An 18,703-nucleotide genomic window follows, 5' to 3' on the forward strand; every position below is an offset into this window, starting at 1 on the left:
GTATTTTATTCAAAGAAATAAGACAGTATACAGGATTATACAGTATATATTTGTATGCCTTAACAGCTCCAAATGAAGTGAAAATTTAAATCAAGCTAAAAGATAGCACACGTGTCTAAAAATCTATTTACCTAACAATAGCTTCTTTAATAGTAGCAGAGCATTTGAGCCACACTTTAAACCATCTTATTATGAGCAGTGAGAGGTTGGCTTCAAAGACACCAGGCATGTTTATGATTTGGAGATAACATACACTACCGGTCAAAAATTGTAGAACACCAGTTATTTGTTGTAATTCAAGTGCTTCAAGTCCAATGAATAGCTTGACATGGTACATAGGTAAGTGGTGAAGTGCCAGAGGTTAAAGAAAACAAAAAACAGTAACATTACCCAAAACTGAAAAATAATGTGTATTTCAGAATTATACAAAAAAGGCCTGATTCAGGCACCACAAAATGGGTAAACAATTTAAAGCTGTTCTGCAGAAATGGAGGTTGATCAAGCCTTGGCAGTTGGTGCAACTAATTCCTACACGTGTTCCAAGTTCAGGAGTACTTACTACCTCCTCTGTCTGCATAACAACAGTGTTCGGAACACACTGTGGTACTATACCCTTGTGAACATCAGTTGAACAGTATTGTACTGGAGAAAATAATTTCTTGCTACAATTAAAATATAGGTTTTTCCACCATAATGTTCCAAAACCTTTGACCGGTAGTGTATATGGTGTTGGAATTGCACTGCGCTTGATCTGTTCAGGTCAGAATAAAGTTATAAAAGAGTGTCAGACTCTGTGACTCTGTGTTGAGCTAAACTGTGTCTGTCATCATCACAGAGGCGAGACTTGCCATGATGCATATGCGTCAATTAGGCTAAGAGAGTAACGTAATAAATGAATTACCGCCGTTAACGCGCTACAGTATTTTTGACAGCCCCAATAAAAAGAGGCAGCTAAGAATGCACGTAATGGGACGCATCTATTCCGCCTATAAAGTCTTCTGTAGAAAAATGGCAACAACGCTCAATTTACATAATGTGACCTGCTTAACCAATGTTCTTATGTTTCAAGTACATGGGCCAGACGTGGCCGACAAAGAGGCCGGGGGGGTCTGGTACTGGTCTTTGTTATTGTTAAACATTGTTACACCCAAGAACTACTTTACTGGCGTAGTGACACCACACCACACTGGCTAGCTACTAGCTTCACCACACACGCTCTCACAGTGCATCAGGCCACTATCGAAAGGTAAATGCTGCATATTGGAGCTGCCGCTACTGCTGTTGTGTGTTTGTTTTTGAGTTTGGAAAAGTTAACGCAAGGTGTAGCGTTCCTTTCTATGTTGCTATGCTATCAATGAGCTCAGGAAGGAAGTTTTGCTAATGCTTAAAATGACAAAAGTATTACATGTTATCATGAATGTGCCTGTTACTAATGCTCACAGCGTGGATATAAAACCATAAAACCTTGAAGGAGGCTTTTCGAGGTGTTTAATAGCAGGCTTTGTAGGTGGAATACTGTAGGTGTGTCCCATCATGTGCATTAATTAGCTGCCTCTTTTTAGCTGTTTTTATATCTTTATAATGCACAGAAAAGAGAAAGACTTGTGTGTTCATGTCTCCTAAGGGTTCTGGATGATGGGCAAAATTCCAAAAAAAGTGCAGTTTTCCTTTAATTATTCATCAGACTTTGGTGAACAAACTGTGTTTTTTCCACCCACCATTTTTGTAGAACCAAAGGATTCCTGCAGACATGATATTCCTGAGGACGTCGGAGAAAACTGGTGAGCGAGCAAAGATGGCGTGACCTGGACGTCTGCTTTAAATCCATCATTCCATCAGATGCAACGCGAAGATAAACGCAGGAGACGGAACGAATGCCGTCCTGGTGAACTTTATGTGCCTTGCGTGGCTCCTTAACAAAGTGTGTCAAGATCATTTGGGCGAGAAATTACTCGCCCCCCCAATCCGCCTCCCCCCGTGCGTTCTCCTGGTTTGTTGACATGATTGGATGAGGCCGGCCTGCGGTGCATATGATTTATGTCACATTGTTGGAGTGACGGATGAAGCAAATTCCAATTCATCAATGAGCCGCAGCCGCAAATTTGTGATGGGTGGAGGGGGGCGTCCGAGGGGAAAATGTTCCTGAGGACGTCGTCCCCATTAATCTCCACGGGGAGTTGCGGATGTCTTTATGCCTTGGACACGCGCGCGCATAAGCACATATTTGTCTTTCACACTGCCGAGAAGCATGAATCATCCTGCTGGTGTTAATGTTTTCCATCATACTTAACCCCCCGGGAACGCTTTATGGCTGCCCTCTAGCCTCCCTGTCACATCCCAGCTGACATCCATCAGTTTTGCATGTAATATCACCTCCCATCCATGCAGGTCACCGCGATGCACACTGCATGTCCGGCCGTGCGTGTGTGTGTTTTTTTTTTTTTTTATGAGAGCTCTTTTTATTGGCATGAAGGGATGCGTCCACGCACGGCAACAAGGCCTCTTTGTTGTGCGGTGGGGAAAGGAGCGGCACATATAACGCCTTCCATCTTGTGATCTTCCAGGAGCGTGCTTCATCAGGACTGACCAGCTGGATGGAGAGACAGACTGGAAGCTGAAAGTGGCTGTCGTCTGCACGCAGCGGCTTCCGGCAGTCGGGGTACGCCAGCAATCCCAATTGGCTCAGAGGCCCGAAAGCTTATACAGCTTATTGGGTCTTCTACCACATTATTTTGTATAGTAAACAAAGCATATGTGCAACAACCTGCAGATAAAACACACATTTCTTCCCCTAATCCCTTCTCTTTTTGATATATTTAAACATAGTTTTATCTGCGTCTAACATGACGTACTAAAATGCGCTGATTGGGCTTTAATGCTGCCGATTCAATACCGATCACATAGATTAATTATGCATTTTTCAATTTATTTCTAATGCTATTGGCTAATAATATAATGCTAATAATGCTAACATTAAGAGTGCATTAGCTGATGTAGGCATGATGACCACACCGTGACCCTCGAAAACTAACCATACTCCGCCAAATGTGTTCTTCAAATGCCATATTAAAGTTTTATTAACGTGCTACCCCCGCAAGATAGTTTTCGTGGCATGTGTTGATAGTTAAGTTCCACACGGGAGACATGATTGTTATAGTGGGAAAAGTGGGAAGACGACGCTGCCAAAGACGTTAGGTAGGGTAAGACACTACAATGCACAAAAGGGACACTGCGGCCTGCAATAGTGCTAGCCACAGGTGATTGGCTTTTGTGATCGGCGTTGAAAGGCATTTATTTTATTGAGTGATTAGTTGGAGCACCCCTAACTAAAATAATCATTCTGAGTACAGGAGGTCCTACGACGGCGTTGTAACTCGAGTTTTAGTGTTGTAACGTTGACCTAATTTACACCTAAATCACTGACACTGTATGCAGCACACATGAAGAACATACACAATACAGTAATAAAAAGATTAAATACAAGAATGAAATGGACATATCCTGTATCAGAAGGAGAAAGTCTCAATAATGAGACCGCAACGCTCATGATGGCTGTAAACAGTTAAAAAAAAAAAAAAAAGTAATTTTTTATTTGAGAAAAAAGTCCTAATTTCACAATATTTTATGAGGAAAAATTTTAGTGGCATAAAGTTGAAATATTAAAGAAAAAAAGAATACTCAAAAAAAATTGGTAATAGAAACAAAAAGAGTGAAGCTGTAATGTTGGGAAAATTTATTTGGAGGGAAAAGTTAGAATACGGGACTGAAGTCAGAATATTATAATACACAGAATATATCGAAGAAATAGATAAAAGAAAATTTACAAGAAGAAAGTTGAGCTATTTGGAAAATTACAAAAAAGAAAAAGCATCAGCAATTTTAAAAACTGCAGAAATTCTATGAGAATAAAGTCAAAATATTAAGGAAAAAAGTCATAATTTTTTTTAGAATAAATGTGTAATGTATAATCATGTATCAATTTTAGTTGAGTTGAAATATTAAAGAAAAAAGACATTTTTAAAAAGAGGTGGTAATAGAAACAAAACTAATTCAGTTGGAAGTTTTAGAAAATAAAGTCTGAAATTATATTACGAGAATAATGTAAAAATATTATGGGAATATTATAAAATTGTAAATATGATGCCCTAACACGAAATTTTTTATTTTTTTTTATTGGCCCATGGCACATTCTAAAAATCTAATTTAAAAAAGATAACCCAGCAACAATGGAAAAATCAGGTGAAATTTTCCAAGAATAAAGACAAACTATTAAGAGAAATACATGTAAGTGTTAATATAAAGAGAAAAATTTTGTAATTTGATGAGAATAATAAGAGAAAAAATGTCATTTTAGTCGTATAAAGTAATGGCAAAATATTAAAGAAAAAAATTTATATGAGGGAAGAAAAATGAAATTTGGGGAAAATTACGTTGGGGGGAAATTTATATTATTACAGGAATAAAAGGACAAAAGTCAGAATATTATATATAAAAGAAAATTTACAAGAAGAAAGTTTAAATATTTCAAAAATTGTAAAAAAAAAAAAAAAAAAAAAAAAAAAAAGCAGACATGGTAAAAACAGCAGAATAAAGAGAAAAGAGAAAAGAAAAAAGTAATCATTTTCTGAGAATAAACAGCTGTTTTTTTTTTTTTATTTGGCCCAAGGCACATTCTAAAAAAAATTAAAAGAAAAAATCAGCAGTATTTTACAAGAATAAAGTAAAAATATTAGTGGAAATAAATTATAATCTAACGAGGAAAAAACAGTCATAACTTCACAATATTATGTTGAAAAATAATGTCATTTAAGTAGCATAAAGTTGAAATTTGAAATATAATGTGAAAATATCATGGGAAGTTTAGAACTACAGTATTATGCCATAACATGAAATGTAACAAAATGCCACAACTTGAAACGTCATAAGACAAGGACTGCTTGCTGGAAGAGCTTGAGATTGGATCATCAGCGTGGTTCTGAGACAGGTGTATGAACCTTCTACTTGAGTTCTGAAATGGTCTTCATCTCCTCAGGACTTGTTCTCCATCAACGCCTACGTCTACGCCCAGGCACCTCAGCTGGACATCCACAGTTTTGAGGGAAACTTCACGCGGGTACGTGGGTTTGTTGACACATTTCATTTCCTGCTGGAATAAATCTTAAGCACGGAGATAGTTGACACAGAGGATCAGCTGCGCCATGTTGACAAGAGGCCACAATGGGGGCGCTTGTGTTCACGCCTCTTACATCACACACATGGGTCCCGCTAGCTCCATCCATCCTGTCGTACTTGTTGCTCCCAGTTTTTTATTAATAGCAGATTAGCACAGCCCCCACGGAGAGGAGAGGCTGCACTACAAAGGGAGGCTTTGTGGTCTGTCTTCACTCTTGGCCACACACCAGGCTTAGTGAGCGAGCACTTCCTCCACTTATTCATCCTCCGCGGCCTTCCTTTGCATATCGTGTGCTTTGAGTCAGAGCAGGATGGAGGGAGGGGGGAGAAAAAAGACGAGTTCCCACAGACCCCCTCGGCAAATGAACTTACCTATTTATGAGTGAGTGTTCTTTGTCTTCCTGGAGACAGACTTTATGGAGACACGGCGGCGGCGTGACAATGTCAGAGCGGTCAAGCGTTCTGCACCCCTGCCATTTATTTTTCATGCACCTCTTCACCGCTTTGCACGCATTGACAGGATGTGGCTGCTTGGGTATCATAATTATTATATCAGGCGGGGCCATTTGAGCCGAAACCGGATCCTGGACTCCTACGTTCCTGACTCAAAGCGTTTTCCTGCGTTTGCCTTTATTTTGGGGGCGGGGTTGAAACTGGAGCCCCCTCACAAGGGGGGGCCTCATTTTATCTGTAAAATCTCACCAACGTGACCTTGCTATACTTTCTTTTTTTCCTTCACTTAATTTAAAATGGTCCCATATCGCGGCGTGGATAAAAGAGCTACAGTATTGCTACACACCACACACCTCCTGTCAGCTGCTTGTAGAAACCACACAGACGCGTCACAATGTACATACTTTATGCTAAAAGCCATTGCTATCTGCACATATTATGGAGAATTATAACACACAACAGTGTATTATCGTTTGATGACATCATTGTCTAATTAGCAAAACGCTGACCAGCAGAGGTCTTCAAAAAGTCAGTTTGTGTGTGTCGTAAGAAACTTGTGACATTATCTCATGGTTTTAAGCTGTTATTAAACAACTGAACATCAAATTGTTGACTTACGAGCGTTTAATTTTGTTCAGCGGTAGAAAAAAAGACGAAATGGGATGAAAACCAAACATTTGAGTAAGCAGTTTATTGAAAACAAGCATTAATGTCCACTGCGATTTACTGGCGACCAGTCCAGGATGTACCCCGCCTCTCGCCCACAGTCACCTCCAGCATACCGCGACCTAAGTGAGGAAAAGCGGCACAGAAGATGGATGGATGGACAAGCATTGAAGAGAGGATCTCCTTGTCATGACTGTAATGTCGAAAGCCATTGGTACCGTCAGGATTACATTTTTTCTCATGAGAGAATAAAACGTTTTTTCCACCTTTCTATGTCCCATGTTTGGTGCTCTCATGTAAATTTCAAATGGCCGATTTTGTGGTGTTGAAGGAGATGAGGCCCGTGAAGACGTTTTTTCTTCCCAAAATCATACTCTGGCCAATGGCATCTGATTTTTACTGGACTGCACTTGGCATCAGTAACAACCTTCATTTGGGCCAAAAATGGTCCCGTGTCTTGACAGCCAATGGGATCCACCAGCTCAGACATTTTTTTGAGTCTACCGTTTGACTTTTTTGTTCAATAACCCTCAGGATGTTTGAAGACGTTTCAAATGACCTCAGCAGCAATTGCGTGATGGGGAGGCCTTGCTTATGTAGCTCAACAGTCCCACCACGTTCAAAGAGACAAAGCATTTTTGCCTTTGTCATCAAGGGATCATGATAGTGTGAATACCTGACAATAAATCATATTCAAGCCACATTTCTACCAAGATTTTGGCTTTTAAAAGCTGTGGTCTTAAACTTTTGATCGGCTGATGAACAGCCTATTTCACTTGAATGCTTCTTTGCAATAAATTGCTTAATCACTTTTTTGTCTCACTTCCATTTCTTCGATCGGATTTTGAAGCTCCACTTAGAACCTCCTTAAGATCCAAGAGTGCAAAATGTAAATTCTTGCAAGTTTTCAACCAGTCTTAAAATTTTGAACAGGAGTGCATCTAATAACTCATTGTATTGATAAAAGGATGTTTTATAATGCAAGTCAGTTGTGGTATGTGCGTATAAGGTGTGAAGCAGAATTCTGATATACAGTGTTAGCTCGCTACTTTGCGGGTCAACTTTCACGGATTCGGTCTTTCGCTGATTTTTTAAAGTGCAATTTTGCATGTTTTTTTTTTTTTTTTTTTTTAACAGCATATGAGCACGCATAGTGTTCTGCCTCCTTGTTGTATATTAGAGTGATGGCGATGCTCTGCTGCGTGTGTCTGTTTTTGTATTTACCACTGCTACCAGTAGAGGGTGTTGTATACTCATGAGACAGTTTGTCTCAGTAAACAACAGTACTAATTGGCTAAGGGAATCCGCCCATTGTGTTCTGCGTTCTGATTGGCCGTAGACCATTGTCAATCAATCACCTTCGTGCAGAGCTGCCTGTTTCCTGTTGTATGAGATCATACATGCTGAATGAAGGCAGAAGTTACGCGGCTGTAGGGCGCCTGGAATACTGTAAATGGATCTTCGGTTCATGGAGGATGAGGAGGAGGAATATATGATAAAATGTTAATGCCTGTCTGCGAAAAGTGTATAAAGTGTAGGGTGATAGATTTTACAGCCTTAAAACATAATTGTACAAAACTATAGTTGGCTACTTCGTGGATTTCACTTATTGGGAATCTAACCCCCGCGATAAACGAGGGAACACTGTACAGAGTTGTAATGACAAACTACACACAGAGTCCTGTTACAATGTGTTTATGAGTGAAGGTAAATCCATAGCGCCAAACCTAAAAAAACAATAAGATAAGGTAACGCCAAATCTATCTGTGGCGGTCCAGATTTTTTTGTGGTTCGCCAACACAAATAAATGAATGTATGGGAAACACTGGATCTATAATCAAAAGCGGCCCAAATGTATTTGTATATTAATATTTTATTCTTTCACTTCCTGTAATCTACGCATGTTTCAATGAATCCACTTTGTCAGTATTATAAAAGATGTAATAATATTCATGATGTTGCCCTCTTCTTTCCCCCCTGGCAGGAAGACGCAGACCCCCAAATCCATGAGAGCCTGAGCATTGAAAACACTTTGTGGGCCAGCACCGTGGTGGCCTCCGGTGAGTGCATTCGGGTTTCCAGAGTATTTGTTGTTCCTCGCAGCTGAGATAATCCTCCCCCGCAGAAGTCACTCATGTCAGTTGAGAGCGTTTGCGACGCTCCCAGCGATGGCCCCCCATCATTGATTTGTGGTGTCGGGGGCCTCTCGCTGCAACCCCACCCTGCCCGACAATGCCTTGACCTTGACCAGGAGAGCAAACACTTACGTCATTGTTGTTCTCACTAAAGCTTCTTCTTGATGCACACTTCAGAGTGGGCCACATCAGCATGTGACACACTTCACACTCCAGCTGTGACTGGAAAACACTTCCAGTAGTCCAGGGTTGTCCAAAGGGCGGCCATTTACAGCCCGCGGCACTTTTTATAAATACAATAAAATTTCAAAAACTGCAAAAATGTTCATACTAATAACTAATAACACAAAACCTTGTCTTTAAAAAAAAAAAAAAAAAATATATATATATATATATATATATATATATATATATAGATTAATTATGTGGTGGAAAAGGTTTGCACACCCCTGCAGTTGTCAAATTCAGTGCTGTATATATTTATAGCTATATATTTGTATTTATCAATCAGTATTCATATATATTTATATCAAATGCAAGTCTGAGAACAATTCCTCATCTCTCACCTTTGGAACTTTTTTTTTTTTTATTATTCTTGCCCTTTTTTAAGGCTTTGCATGAAGGTACTGCAGGCTCATTTATTATGAATGACCCATTAATCCTTTTCTTATAAGGCCACCGTAATGAATTGGCAAATAAAGATGGCGCCGTATCGATCAGGCGCCCACAGGTTGTTTGTGCGAAGGCGCTGAAGGTATTAAACGCTCGACTTGAGTGACAATGCGACGCCGCCGCCTTTCCTTTGGGCTTTATTGGTTTCCTCCATGCACTTCATCTTACTTGGTCGTGTGTGTGTGTGTGTGTGTGTGTGTGTGCGTGCGTGCGTGCGTGAGAGAAACACAGTGGAGGCTAATGAGCAGCATCATTTGTCTGTCTTTTTGGCAGGCACTGTGATCGGGGTGGTGATCTACACAGGCAAAGAGACCAGGAGTGTACTCAACACATCCTATGCCAAGAACAAGGTGAAGTCTGTTTTTGATCTTTTGGGGAACTCTACAGAAACTCCTTGAAGCTGTAGGAGTTAAGACACTATGATATTCTTCACAGTTTCATTATTTAATGTGCAAAAATCAATCTAAAGTACCAGAAGACATGCTACACAAGGAATGGAAGTTGGGGGTTTGGTGTGACACATGAAATTGTGTCACACCACACCAGCGAGATCTACACATTTACTCTGGAAAATTGGCAAGGAGGGTGCTATTTTCACTTTTCCTTTACACACAATACCATGAAAGGGATCGCCAAACAAAATCTCAGGGATGTCACTTCCGAGCCGATACCGATATTGCAGCTATCGTCTGATACTAGGGCTGTCCCAACATCTCATGTCACAAGATCTTGCGAGATTAAAACGTGACATTCCCATTCAGAAAAAAACTCTTGTGATAATAATAAATATAGAAATACATTAATGAACCAAATATTTATCATCAATTAATAAATGAAAATGAACTTGCCTAAATCAAACACATCCACCCGACCTAGTTTTCTGATCTGGGGAAAAAAAAAAGTACACGTCAAGGTGCAGAGCCTTCGTCCCAGCAGTCAACACTCACTGAGACGTTTGGTCAACAATGTGAACACAACCGGAACAGCGCAAAATGGTGTGCGTTCACAGAAAGTCATTGCAAAAGAAATGCTGCTCTTTAATACAGGTGAAAGCCAGCCTTTCAAGAAATGCTGCAAATGTTACAGTACAAATTGCATGTGAGAAAATACATGTCCCACACGGCAATTCCACAACTTTACAACAGTGAAAGATGACATATTAAAGGAAATGTTGCATTATGATGATGATGATGATTATTATTATTATTTTTTATTGTATATCATCATAACCTTTTGTGGTTTATTTGGTCTCCAAAGATTTTGACAATAATATTGTTTAGTGTCAATTTGTACAATAAACATTTAAAAACGTACCAGCACTATTTTATGACGCAGTTAAATGAAAGTTTGTTTGTCCAGTCATATTTTTTCATTATGCTTTTCTTAAAGTTAATGTTAAAGTCTCGTCTCGTCTCGTCTCGTCTTGTTTCGTGTCGTTCTCGTTCACTCAGTCCAGTGCAGGAGTCACCATCCTGCCCATTGCAAGCTACATTTGATCTTTGGGTCTATACCGCTTTACCGTGAGAATGTTAGGGAAAAAAATTAATTATTATATCAGTGCCCTCCTCTCCCGGAGAGTGACCAACAGGCACGCATTTTGACCAATGAATATGCCAATACACCTGGCCGCCCTCCAGGCACGCAACCCGCAAGCTCCAGCCAGGAGCCCAGTCCCCACCTGCTCTCCTCGCGCTGCAACAAGTGTTCAGCGACAAGCGAAAGAGAAAGAAAGACAATGACAGAGCGCAGCGATGTGCCTGATCACACAACAGTAATTATGGCACGTTAATATGGCTCAAAATCTGCCTCTGCTACCTCACAATTACAGCAAAAATATAACTCCATAGACGTGCACTTCCAAGAAAACCTTCGAGCTGCGGCTCGCTCGGGCTGACTCCTCAACTCTGTCTCCTCAACCCGCTCGCTCGCCCATGACACTGAGCCAATAAGCCAAGTTGTAGTTTGCTCACAGAGCGAAGATCCACAAAAGTAGGCATGGCCAAAGTGCGGCACGGGGGCCATCCGCAGCCCGTGAGTCATTTGTCATTGCATCACTGCAGAAACCCAAAATAAAATTCCAAAAACAGCAAAAATGGTAAAAACAGAGCAAAAGGAACAATGAGAAAAGGCTGAAATGTTGATGCCAACAACCAGTCATAACACAAAACTTTCTATTTAAACATAAAGCTTTAAATATCTATCACTTTTTACTTTTACTTTCTATGAAATAAATTATAATAATAATATAATATATATATTACTCAGAGAACAATAATCAACAACAGTAAGTATGAGAAAAACGGGCCCGTGTACTTCTTTAAGCATGTGGGGTATAGTTTTATCCGTAATGTAGTGGCGGCTGGGCTTAATTAAGCATTTAAACTCGACTTTACTCACCACCAACAGCGGCTGGTCGTCTTGTCTGTTATAGCCAATGACTTCTTGTCGGCTTGTGGGAGTTTCCTGTGTAACGCTGCTTCAAATAGGCGATGAATTTGGTTGAGTTTGGTTAGACTGCTTGTATTAGAGTGCCAATATCTGAGATTTAAATGCAGGCCGATATAATCCGATACTCGTGTTTTTTACTGATATTGCCCGATATCACATTGGATCGGGACACCTCAATCACAATTGAGTTATTTTTTTGTTTTATTTACTGTACAGCAGGGGTGTTCAAAGTGCGGCCCGGGGGCCATTTACAGTCTGCAGCTGTTTTTTTTTTTTTTTTTTTTTTTTTTTTTATTGGCATGTTCTAAAACAAAAGAACAAGAAAACAAAAAAAACCCCAGGAAAAATAGAAAAAAAACTGTAATTTTTTTGGGAATAAAGACAAAATATTAACAGAATAAAGTTATGATGGTAATAGTAAAATATTGCATAAAGTTGAAATAATAAAGACTAAAAATGTATTTTTTTGAATAGTCGTAATATTATGAGAAACAAACAAAACCAAGAATAAAGTTGCAATTTTAGGAAAATTAGGTTGGGTAAAAGTTTTACGATAATAAAGTCAAACTATTGTGAGAATAAAGTCATAATATTAACAGAAAAAAATTGCATAAAGTTGAAATATTGACTAAAAATGTATTAATTTTTTTACAGTCGTAATATCACAAAACAAAACAAAGAATAAAATTCAAATTTTAGGTTGGGTAAAATTTAAATGAGAGTAAAGACATAATATTACAAGAAAAAAGGTACGAGAAGAAAGAAAACAAATGAAAAGAAAAAACGATCAAAAAGTGTAACATAAGGAGAAAAAGTTCATACTAATAGTAAACTTTGTCATTGATAACACAAAGCTGAGATGCAGGCTGTTTTTTCTTTTAAAAAAAACATCTTGGCAGATGTACAGGGGTTGGCTTCTTTGTCCTTCTTCCCCACTCCTTTTTAAACAATGTAAGTTTAGTATAAGTAAATTGGAGAGGCTAACTAGTTAGCTCGGTAGCTTGCTACGTCAGTGGCAGCCGTCTGTTATGTTCCTGCAGTGATACCATACCCTGCGCAATGTGATGTAAACAAACACTAAAATTAACCACCAATTAACCACGATAAACGAGGGACTGTATTAAGCACTTTTTCCTGACCATAACTGCTATTTGGTCAGGAAAAAGCTCCATAATAATTTAGTAATAGCCGAAATGAGCTTAATACAGTAGCAGAGAGCTTTACAATGTCTTACCTGCTGCACAAGTCATCCAAGTTTTGCCAGCAAAAGCGTTTCATTGTGTTTCCTGTGTGCGTCGCTATTATGAGTTCTCCTTATATGGCCAAAACAAACAATTATGTTGATTGATGATGTGCAGGTTTTGAGAATGTTCACCAATAAAAACAGGAAACTAATGTGAGCAACATTTTTACTGCATCTCAGCTTTGTTGTGATTTCTTCTTAATGGCCCCCGAGCCGGATTTTGGGCACCCTTGACATAAGGGGGGAACCCGCCTGTCGAGCCTTTTCTCCTCCCCTGCATCTAATCAGCGATCAATCCTTTCTGTAAGGTTTTTTTTTTTTTTTTTACCCTTGACTTTCCAGATAAAGCTGGACTTGTCAATGGGGGGGAGAAAGGTCAGCGGCGGTGGCTAATTACCCAAAAGGGAAATTAACTAAAGAAGGATTTAAATGACATTTTAGTCGAAAAGTTAATCCTGCAGAAGCCCCATCGAGTGTTTTGTCCCCCGATTGAGTAGATTATATGAAAATGTGATTCCGCATTAAGAAGCCCGACACGGGTCATCTCACGGAGGTGTTGGCTCTTGTGTTTATGATGTTAAACATGCAGAGGTGCCACAGCTGCACACTCATTGTCATCCCAGACCAGTCTTTCCCATTCATTTATTTGTGGCGGTCTGCCACCGGTAAATGTGGATCGCACCAAATAAATTTGGTGCTACCTCACAGCTGGTCCCTCCCGTCATCTAACAGCACACCCAGGTGGCTCTGTTTTGTTTGTGACATAAAAAAAACACAGAAAGAAGCGACCAAGTGTTGTTGTGCATGAACGCCGACGTGCATCGTGGCCGGTGTTTTGTGTAAGACTGATTCTCTGAGAGGAATTCAATATTTCAAGGAGATGATGTCAGAAGTGCCAATATGGCGAGCGGAGATTGGGCCCAAAAGTCAATAGAGTGCTGCTAAAGTCGTACAACAGCGTTTTTGCCTCATATAATCGAGGCGGGACAGTGACAGTGATGTGGGATTGTCTCTTTGTGTGTGACGGTCTGACAGGCTGAGCACAAAGAGGGAACAATGTAGTTTGTCAAAAAGACTTTGATAAAGTTTATCAATGCTCTTTCCTCTCCTGTCTCTCAAACTGTCACATGTTAGGAATCAATGTCTGTACATTCCAGTGTCCTCCTGTTTTTGTTTTTTTTTAGCAACATACCATCCTGGAGATCCTGAAAAAGAGTCTTTTTTTCTGAGGAAAAAAAATTTAATGAAGCAAAAATCTGACAATGTGAAGGGGATCCACTGTACTGTAAAGCATTTTGAAAATAAATATTATTAAAAAAAAATTCTAAGTATTATTATTTATATTTATTATATTATACAATATTTCATATTATATAATTATTCACATTACGTTTTTATTTTATAATTACAGTAATATACTTTTTTAATAAGTACTTTTTATCACATGTATTTATTTTAGTTAAATAGTTTATATTTAGAGCTGCACAGTGACCTAGTGGTTGGTATGTTGGCCACACGGATCTGGATTGGAATCTCTGTTGGGCATCTCTGTGTGGAGTTTGCAAGTTCTCCCCGTGCATGCGTGGGTTTCCTCCCACATTCCGAAAACATGCATGTTAGGTTAATTTGAGACTCTAAATTGTCCATAGGTATGAATGTGAGTGTGAATGGTTGTTTGTCTATATGTGCCCTGCCATTGGCTGGCAACCAGTCCAATCCTAGTAAGGACAAGCGGCATAGAAAATGAATGAGTTTATACTTAATGCAATTCAAACTTTGCATTTTTTTTTTCCAAATTTTCTGTAATATGTTTAGTGTTGGCTGCATGGTGGTCTAGTGGTTAGCACGCTGGCCACTCAGTCACAGTCTGGAGATTGGGAAGATCTGTGTTCGATTCTCCCCTGGGGCATTTATGTGTGGAGTTTGCATGTTCTCCCCGTGCGTGCGTGGGTTTTCTCCGGGTACTCCGGTTTCCTTCCACATTCCAAAAACATGCATGTTAGGTTAATTGGTGACTCTAAATTGTCCATAGGTATGAATGTGAGTGTGAATGATTGTTTGTCTATATGTGCCCTGTGATTGGCTGGCGACCAGTCCAGGGTGTACCCCGCCTCTCGCCCGAAGTCAGCTGAGATAGGCTCCAGCATACCCACGACCCTACAGTAATGAGGAGAAGCGGCATAGAAAATGGATGGATGGATGGATGTTTAGTATTTGTGTTTTGTAAAAAACTCTATTGTTTATTATTATTATGTATATTATTTAATATTTATATTTATTATTTGTATTATTTTATATTAGGGCTGTCCCTATCCGATCCTCGGGATTGACTGCCGATCCGCTGTATTTTGAAGATGGGACAATATTGTATCTGCTTCCGCCACAAGATCGGGCCAATCCGGTTGCTGTATAATGTTCGTAACTCTGGGCCACACTCCAACATGGTAGGCGCAGTAATGCACCTCAAAGCTGGTTGCCACTCGACTCCCGCCACCCGCAAGAAGAAGAAAATGCAACACCACCATGCAGACATGTCCGTGGTGTACCGTGGTTAGTTTCACGTTGGACGTCGGATATTTGGTTGTGTCGCCACAACGGTACTTCCCCCTCACTGTGCCCATACTGCTGTGTCATGGTGCGGGGAGATCGCACGGGAAGTGCTGCTCTAAACACCGGTTGTTTATACTACGGACCGTCAATAAATTATTATTGCGTTGAAGAGAGTTTGTTAAAAATTTTCATATATATTCTAAATCACACCACAAATTGATCTATAACCATGTCAGATGATTAGTCCTACCTTAAAAGTGTTTTGCACGCCCATTTTTTCCAATTTTATCTTTTATTGGATGGACTTTTATTGGATCTTTTATTGGATTAGGGACCTGACTCTCAGAGGTTTGTTACAATACTTACATTGCATCATTTTTAATGCTTTGAAGAGCTATTTTTATTGCCATATTCGATTCCACAACTTCAAGTTTGTCAAAAAAAAAAAAAAAAAAAAGTATTGGTACTGGATCGGATCGGATCGGCAAGACTATAAAAAAAATTGGATCGGAAGCCAAAAAATGTGGATTGGGAAATCCCTTTTTTATATAGATTTATATTTAATATTTTTTTGGAAAAAAATACCTATTTTTGCACAAAAAAGCCAAAAAAACTGTTTTTTGATTAATGAATGCTGCATGGCGAGAATGTGTGGATCAGCTTTCACCTGCACATGGAGCTGGTCACACACAGGGAGAACAAACCATTTTGCTCTTAATGGCGTGGGGACGAATGAAGTAAATTCTGCTCTTTTATTCACTGATAACATCTTTAGGTTGAGGTAATTGAGCACCATGCCATCATACACCCCACCCCTTGACGGGGTGAATAATGACTTCATCTGATCCCCAGCAAGGCCTGGAACACGTAGTCCGGCCATTGTTTCCGTTTGAAGGAGATCCTTTGCTTTTCAGCCACGCACTGTGCTTTCTGTCTTAATTTTTCTTCATTTTAATCCACCACAACCCCCCCTCCTATTTTCCTCAATAGCTCAAGCATGAACCATGTAGCAGGGCTCCGGGTGGTGGGGATGACGCGGTACCCGCCCACCCAGCTCCACTTCCCATACTTGGCTACTGGGAGTTTTAACATCCACCGATAAATCAGTTACACCGGTCTCCAGGGTCGGGATGGTCCTGGGGGGAATGGGTTTGGTGGGGGTTCAGTAAAAGTGGAGGAATTCACCTTCTCTCGCCCCCCTCCCTTTGACATGCACTCCTATTCAGAGCAGCTCCTTCAGCAGAGGGAGATGTTATGTTGGTTCTGCTGTTTTTTGTCACATGAAAGCCCTCTGTGTACGGGCCTAGGCTGCCAGCGCTGCCAAAAAGGGGTAGGGCGCTTCTTTATTTGACATCTTTTTCCCACATGCTCCATTGGCTGCGAGATGCACTCGAAAAATAAAAGACAACTTTAGGACACCCCCCACCAACCCCCTTTCTCCCTTTTTTTTGGTCCCTCTTTCTCCAGAGCGCCATCTCAATATGGGAACCTCTTTGACCCCTCTACTCGCATTCAAGTATTCAATGTAGTAAAAAAAAAAAAAAAAGCCAGCAATAACAGTGTTTATGTCGTACACACGCTTTGCATGACAAAAGCCTGCAGTTAGCAACGTCTTTCATGGGCTGTGTTTGAACGTTTTGGGAACAGATGGGATCATAACAAAGAGTGCTCTCTTGCGATGATGAGTACCGTATGTTTTTAACCAATCACAATATTAAAAACACAACAAGCCTACGTGTGTAGCGCGGGCCTTTCCGAGCTTTTCTCCCCACGAGGGACGCATTCAGGAAAAAATTGAAGGCTGCTGAGAGGCCATTTTGACACATTTTGTGCATGAAAGAGGCTGCCTCAATTATATATATTTTTTTTCTATATGCTTTATTGAGCATCAACAAAGCAGTATAATACAGTGTATACAAAAGTCACAACTAACAATGCTCACATTTTTTTTTGTGGAACATGCATCCCCCACACATCGGGTGATGGAAATGCAGTTTTTAAATGAAACTTTTTATTATTAAGGGAGAAAAAAATTCTCAACCTACATGGCTGTGTGTGAAAAGTGATTGTCCCCTAAAACCTGATAACTGGTTGGGCCACCCGTAGCAGCAACAAATGCAATCAAGTGTTTGCGATACCTTGCAATGAGTCTCTTACAGCGCTGTGGCCCACTCATCTTTGCAGAATTGTTGTCATTCAGCCACATTGCAGGGTTTTCCAGCATGAAGCGCCTTTTTAAGGTCATGCCACAGCATCTCAATAGGATTCAGGTCAGGACTTTGACTAGGCCACTCCAAAGTCTTCATTTTGTTTTTTTTGCAGCAATTCAGAGGTGGACTTGCTGGTGTGTTTTGGATCATTGTCCTGCTGCAGAACCCAAATTGTTTTCAGCCTGAGGTCACAGATGGCCGGTCATTCTCCTTCAGGATTTTTTGGTAGACAACAGAATCCATGGTTCTATTTATTACAGAAAGTCTTTCTGGTCCTGAAGCAGCAAAACAGCCCCAGACCATCACACTACCACCACCATATTTTATTGTTGGAGTGATGTTCTTTTTCTGAAATGCAGCGTTACTTTTACGGCAAATGTAATGGGACACACACCTTGCAAAAAGTTTAACTTTTTTCTCGTCAGAACAGTATTTTCCCAAAGGTCTTGGGGGTCATCACAATGTTTTCTGGCAAAATTGAGACAAGCCTTAATGTTCTTTTTGTTCAGCAGTGGTTTTCGTCTTGGAACTCTGCCATGCAGACTGTTTTTGCCCAATGCCTTTCTTATGGTCGAGTCATGAACCTTCACTGAGGCAAATGAGGCCTGCAATTCTTTGGATGTTGTTGTGGGGTCTTTTGTGACCTCTTGGATGAGTCGTCGCTGCGTTCTTTGGGGTCATTTTGGTTGGTCGGCCACTCCTGGGAAGGTTCACCACTATTCCATGTTTTTGCCATTTGTGGTAACTGAAATGTAAAGGTTGAAATAGCGTAGAAATGTGTTGACATTGATTCATCAATTGAGGATCGAACCAGCAACCACCAGGTTGGGTGACAAACACTATGACTTGAGCCATGCTACTGTGCACAGACAAAATACAGTGTTACATGTAATGTTAAATGTAAAATGAATTTCCATCAGTAGTTGTTAATGATTATAGCAAGATCGAGGAATCTATCAGTTTGGCATACGAACACTCTACGACCCAAACCGTGCCACTGTGTGCAGGCTAAAAACATTGTTACATGTAATTTTAAATGTAAAATTATTTTCTACCAATAATTGTGAATGATTACAGCGTCAACCTGTGGAAATTTTGCCTATTCATTTTCAATGGGAAAACTCATTTAAAAAAATTATGAAATTACAGTAAAA

At 40.0% G+C, this 18,703-nt stretch overlaps 1 protein-coding gene across 10 annotated transcripts in view; it reads left to right on the forward strand.

Moving 5' to 3' along the window:
• atp9b (ATPase phospholipid transporting 9B) overlaps positions 1 to 18,703 on the forward strand; it is a 61,836-nt gene that overhangs the window by 14,580 nt on the left and 28,553 nt on the right. For all 10 annotated transcript variants that reach the window (XM_054763265.1, XM_054763266.1, XM_054763261.1 and 7 more), the window contains exons 7-11: positions 1,730 to 1,781; positions 2,565 to 2,659; positions 5,033 to 5,113; positions 8,276 to 8,351; positions 9,372 to 9,448. In XM_054763265.1, the coding sequence (XP_054619240.1) occupies positions 1,730 to 1,781; positions 2,565 to 2,659; positions 5,033 to 5,113; positions 8,276 to 8,351; positions 9,372 to 9,448 (381 nt within the window). The remainder of the gene's footprint in view (positions 1 to 1,729; positions 1,782 to 2,564; positions 2,660 to 5,032; positions 5,114 to 8,275; positions 8,352 to 9,371; positions 9,449 to 18,703) is intronic.

This window comes from Dunckerocampus dactyliophorus, chromosome 20, assembly GCF_027744805.1.
Source record: "Dunckerocampus dactyliophorus isolate RoL2022-P2 chromosome 20, RoL_Ddac_1.1, whole genome shotgun sequence".
In the NCBI taxonomy this organism is placed as follows: Eukaryota; Metazoa; Chordata; class Actinopteri; order Syngnathiformes; family Syngnathidae; genus Dunckerocampus; species Dunckerocampus dactyliophorus.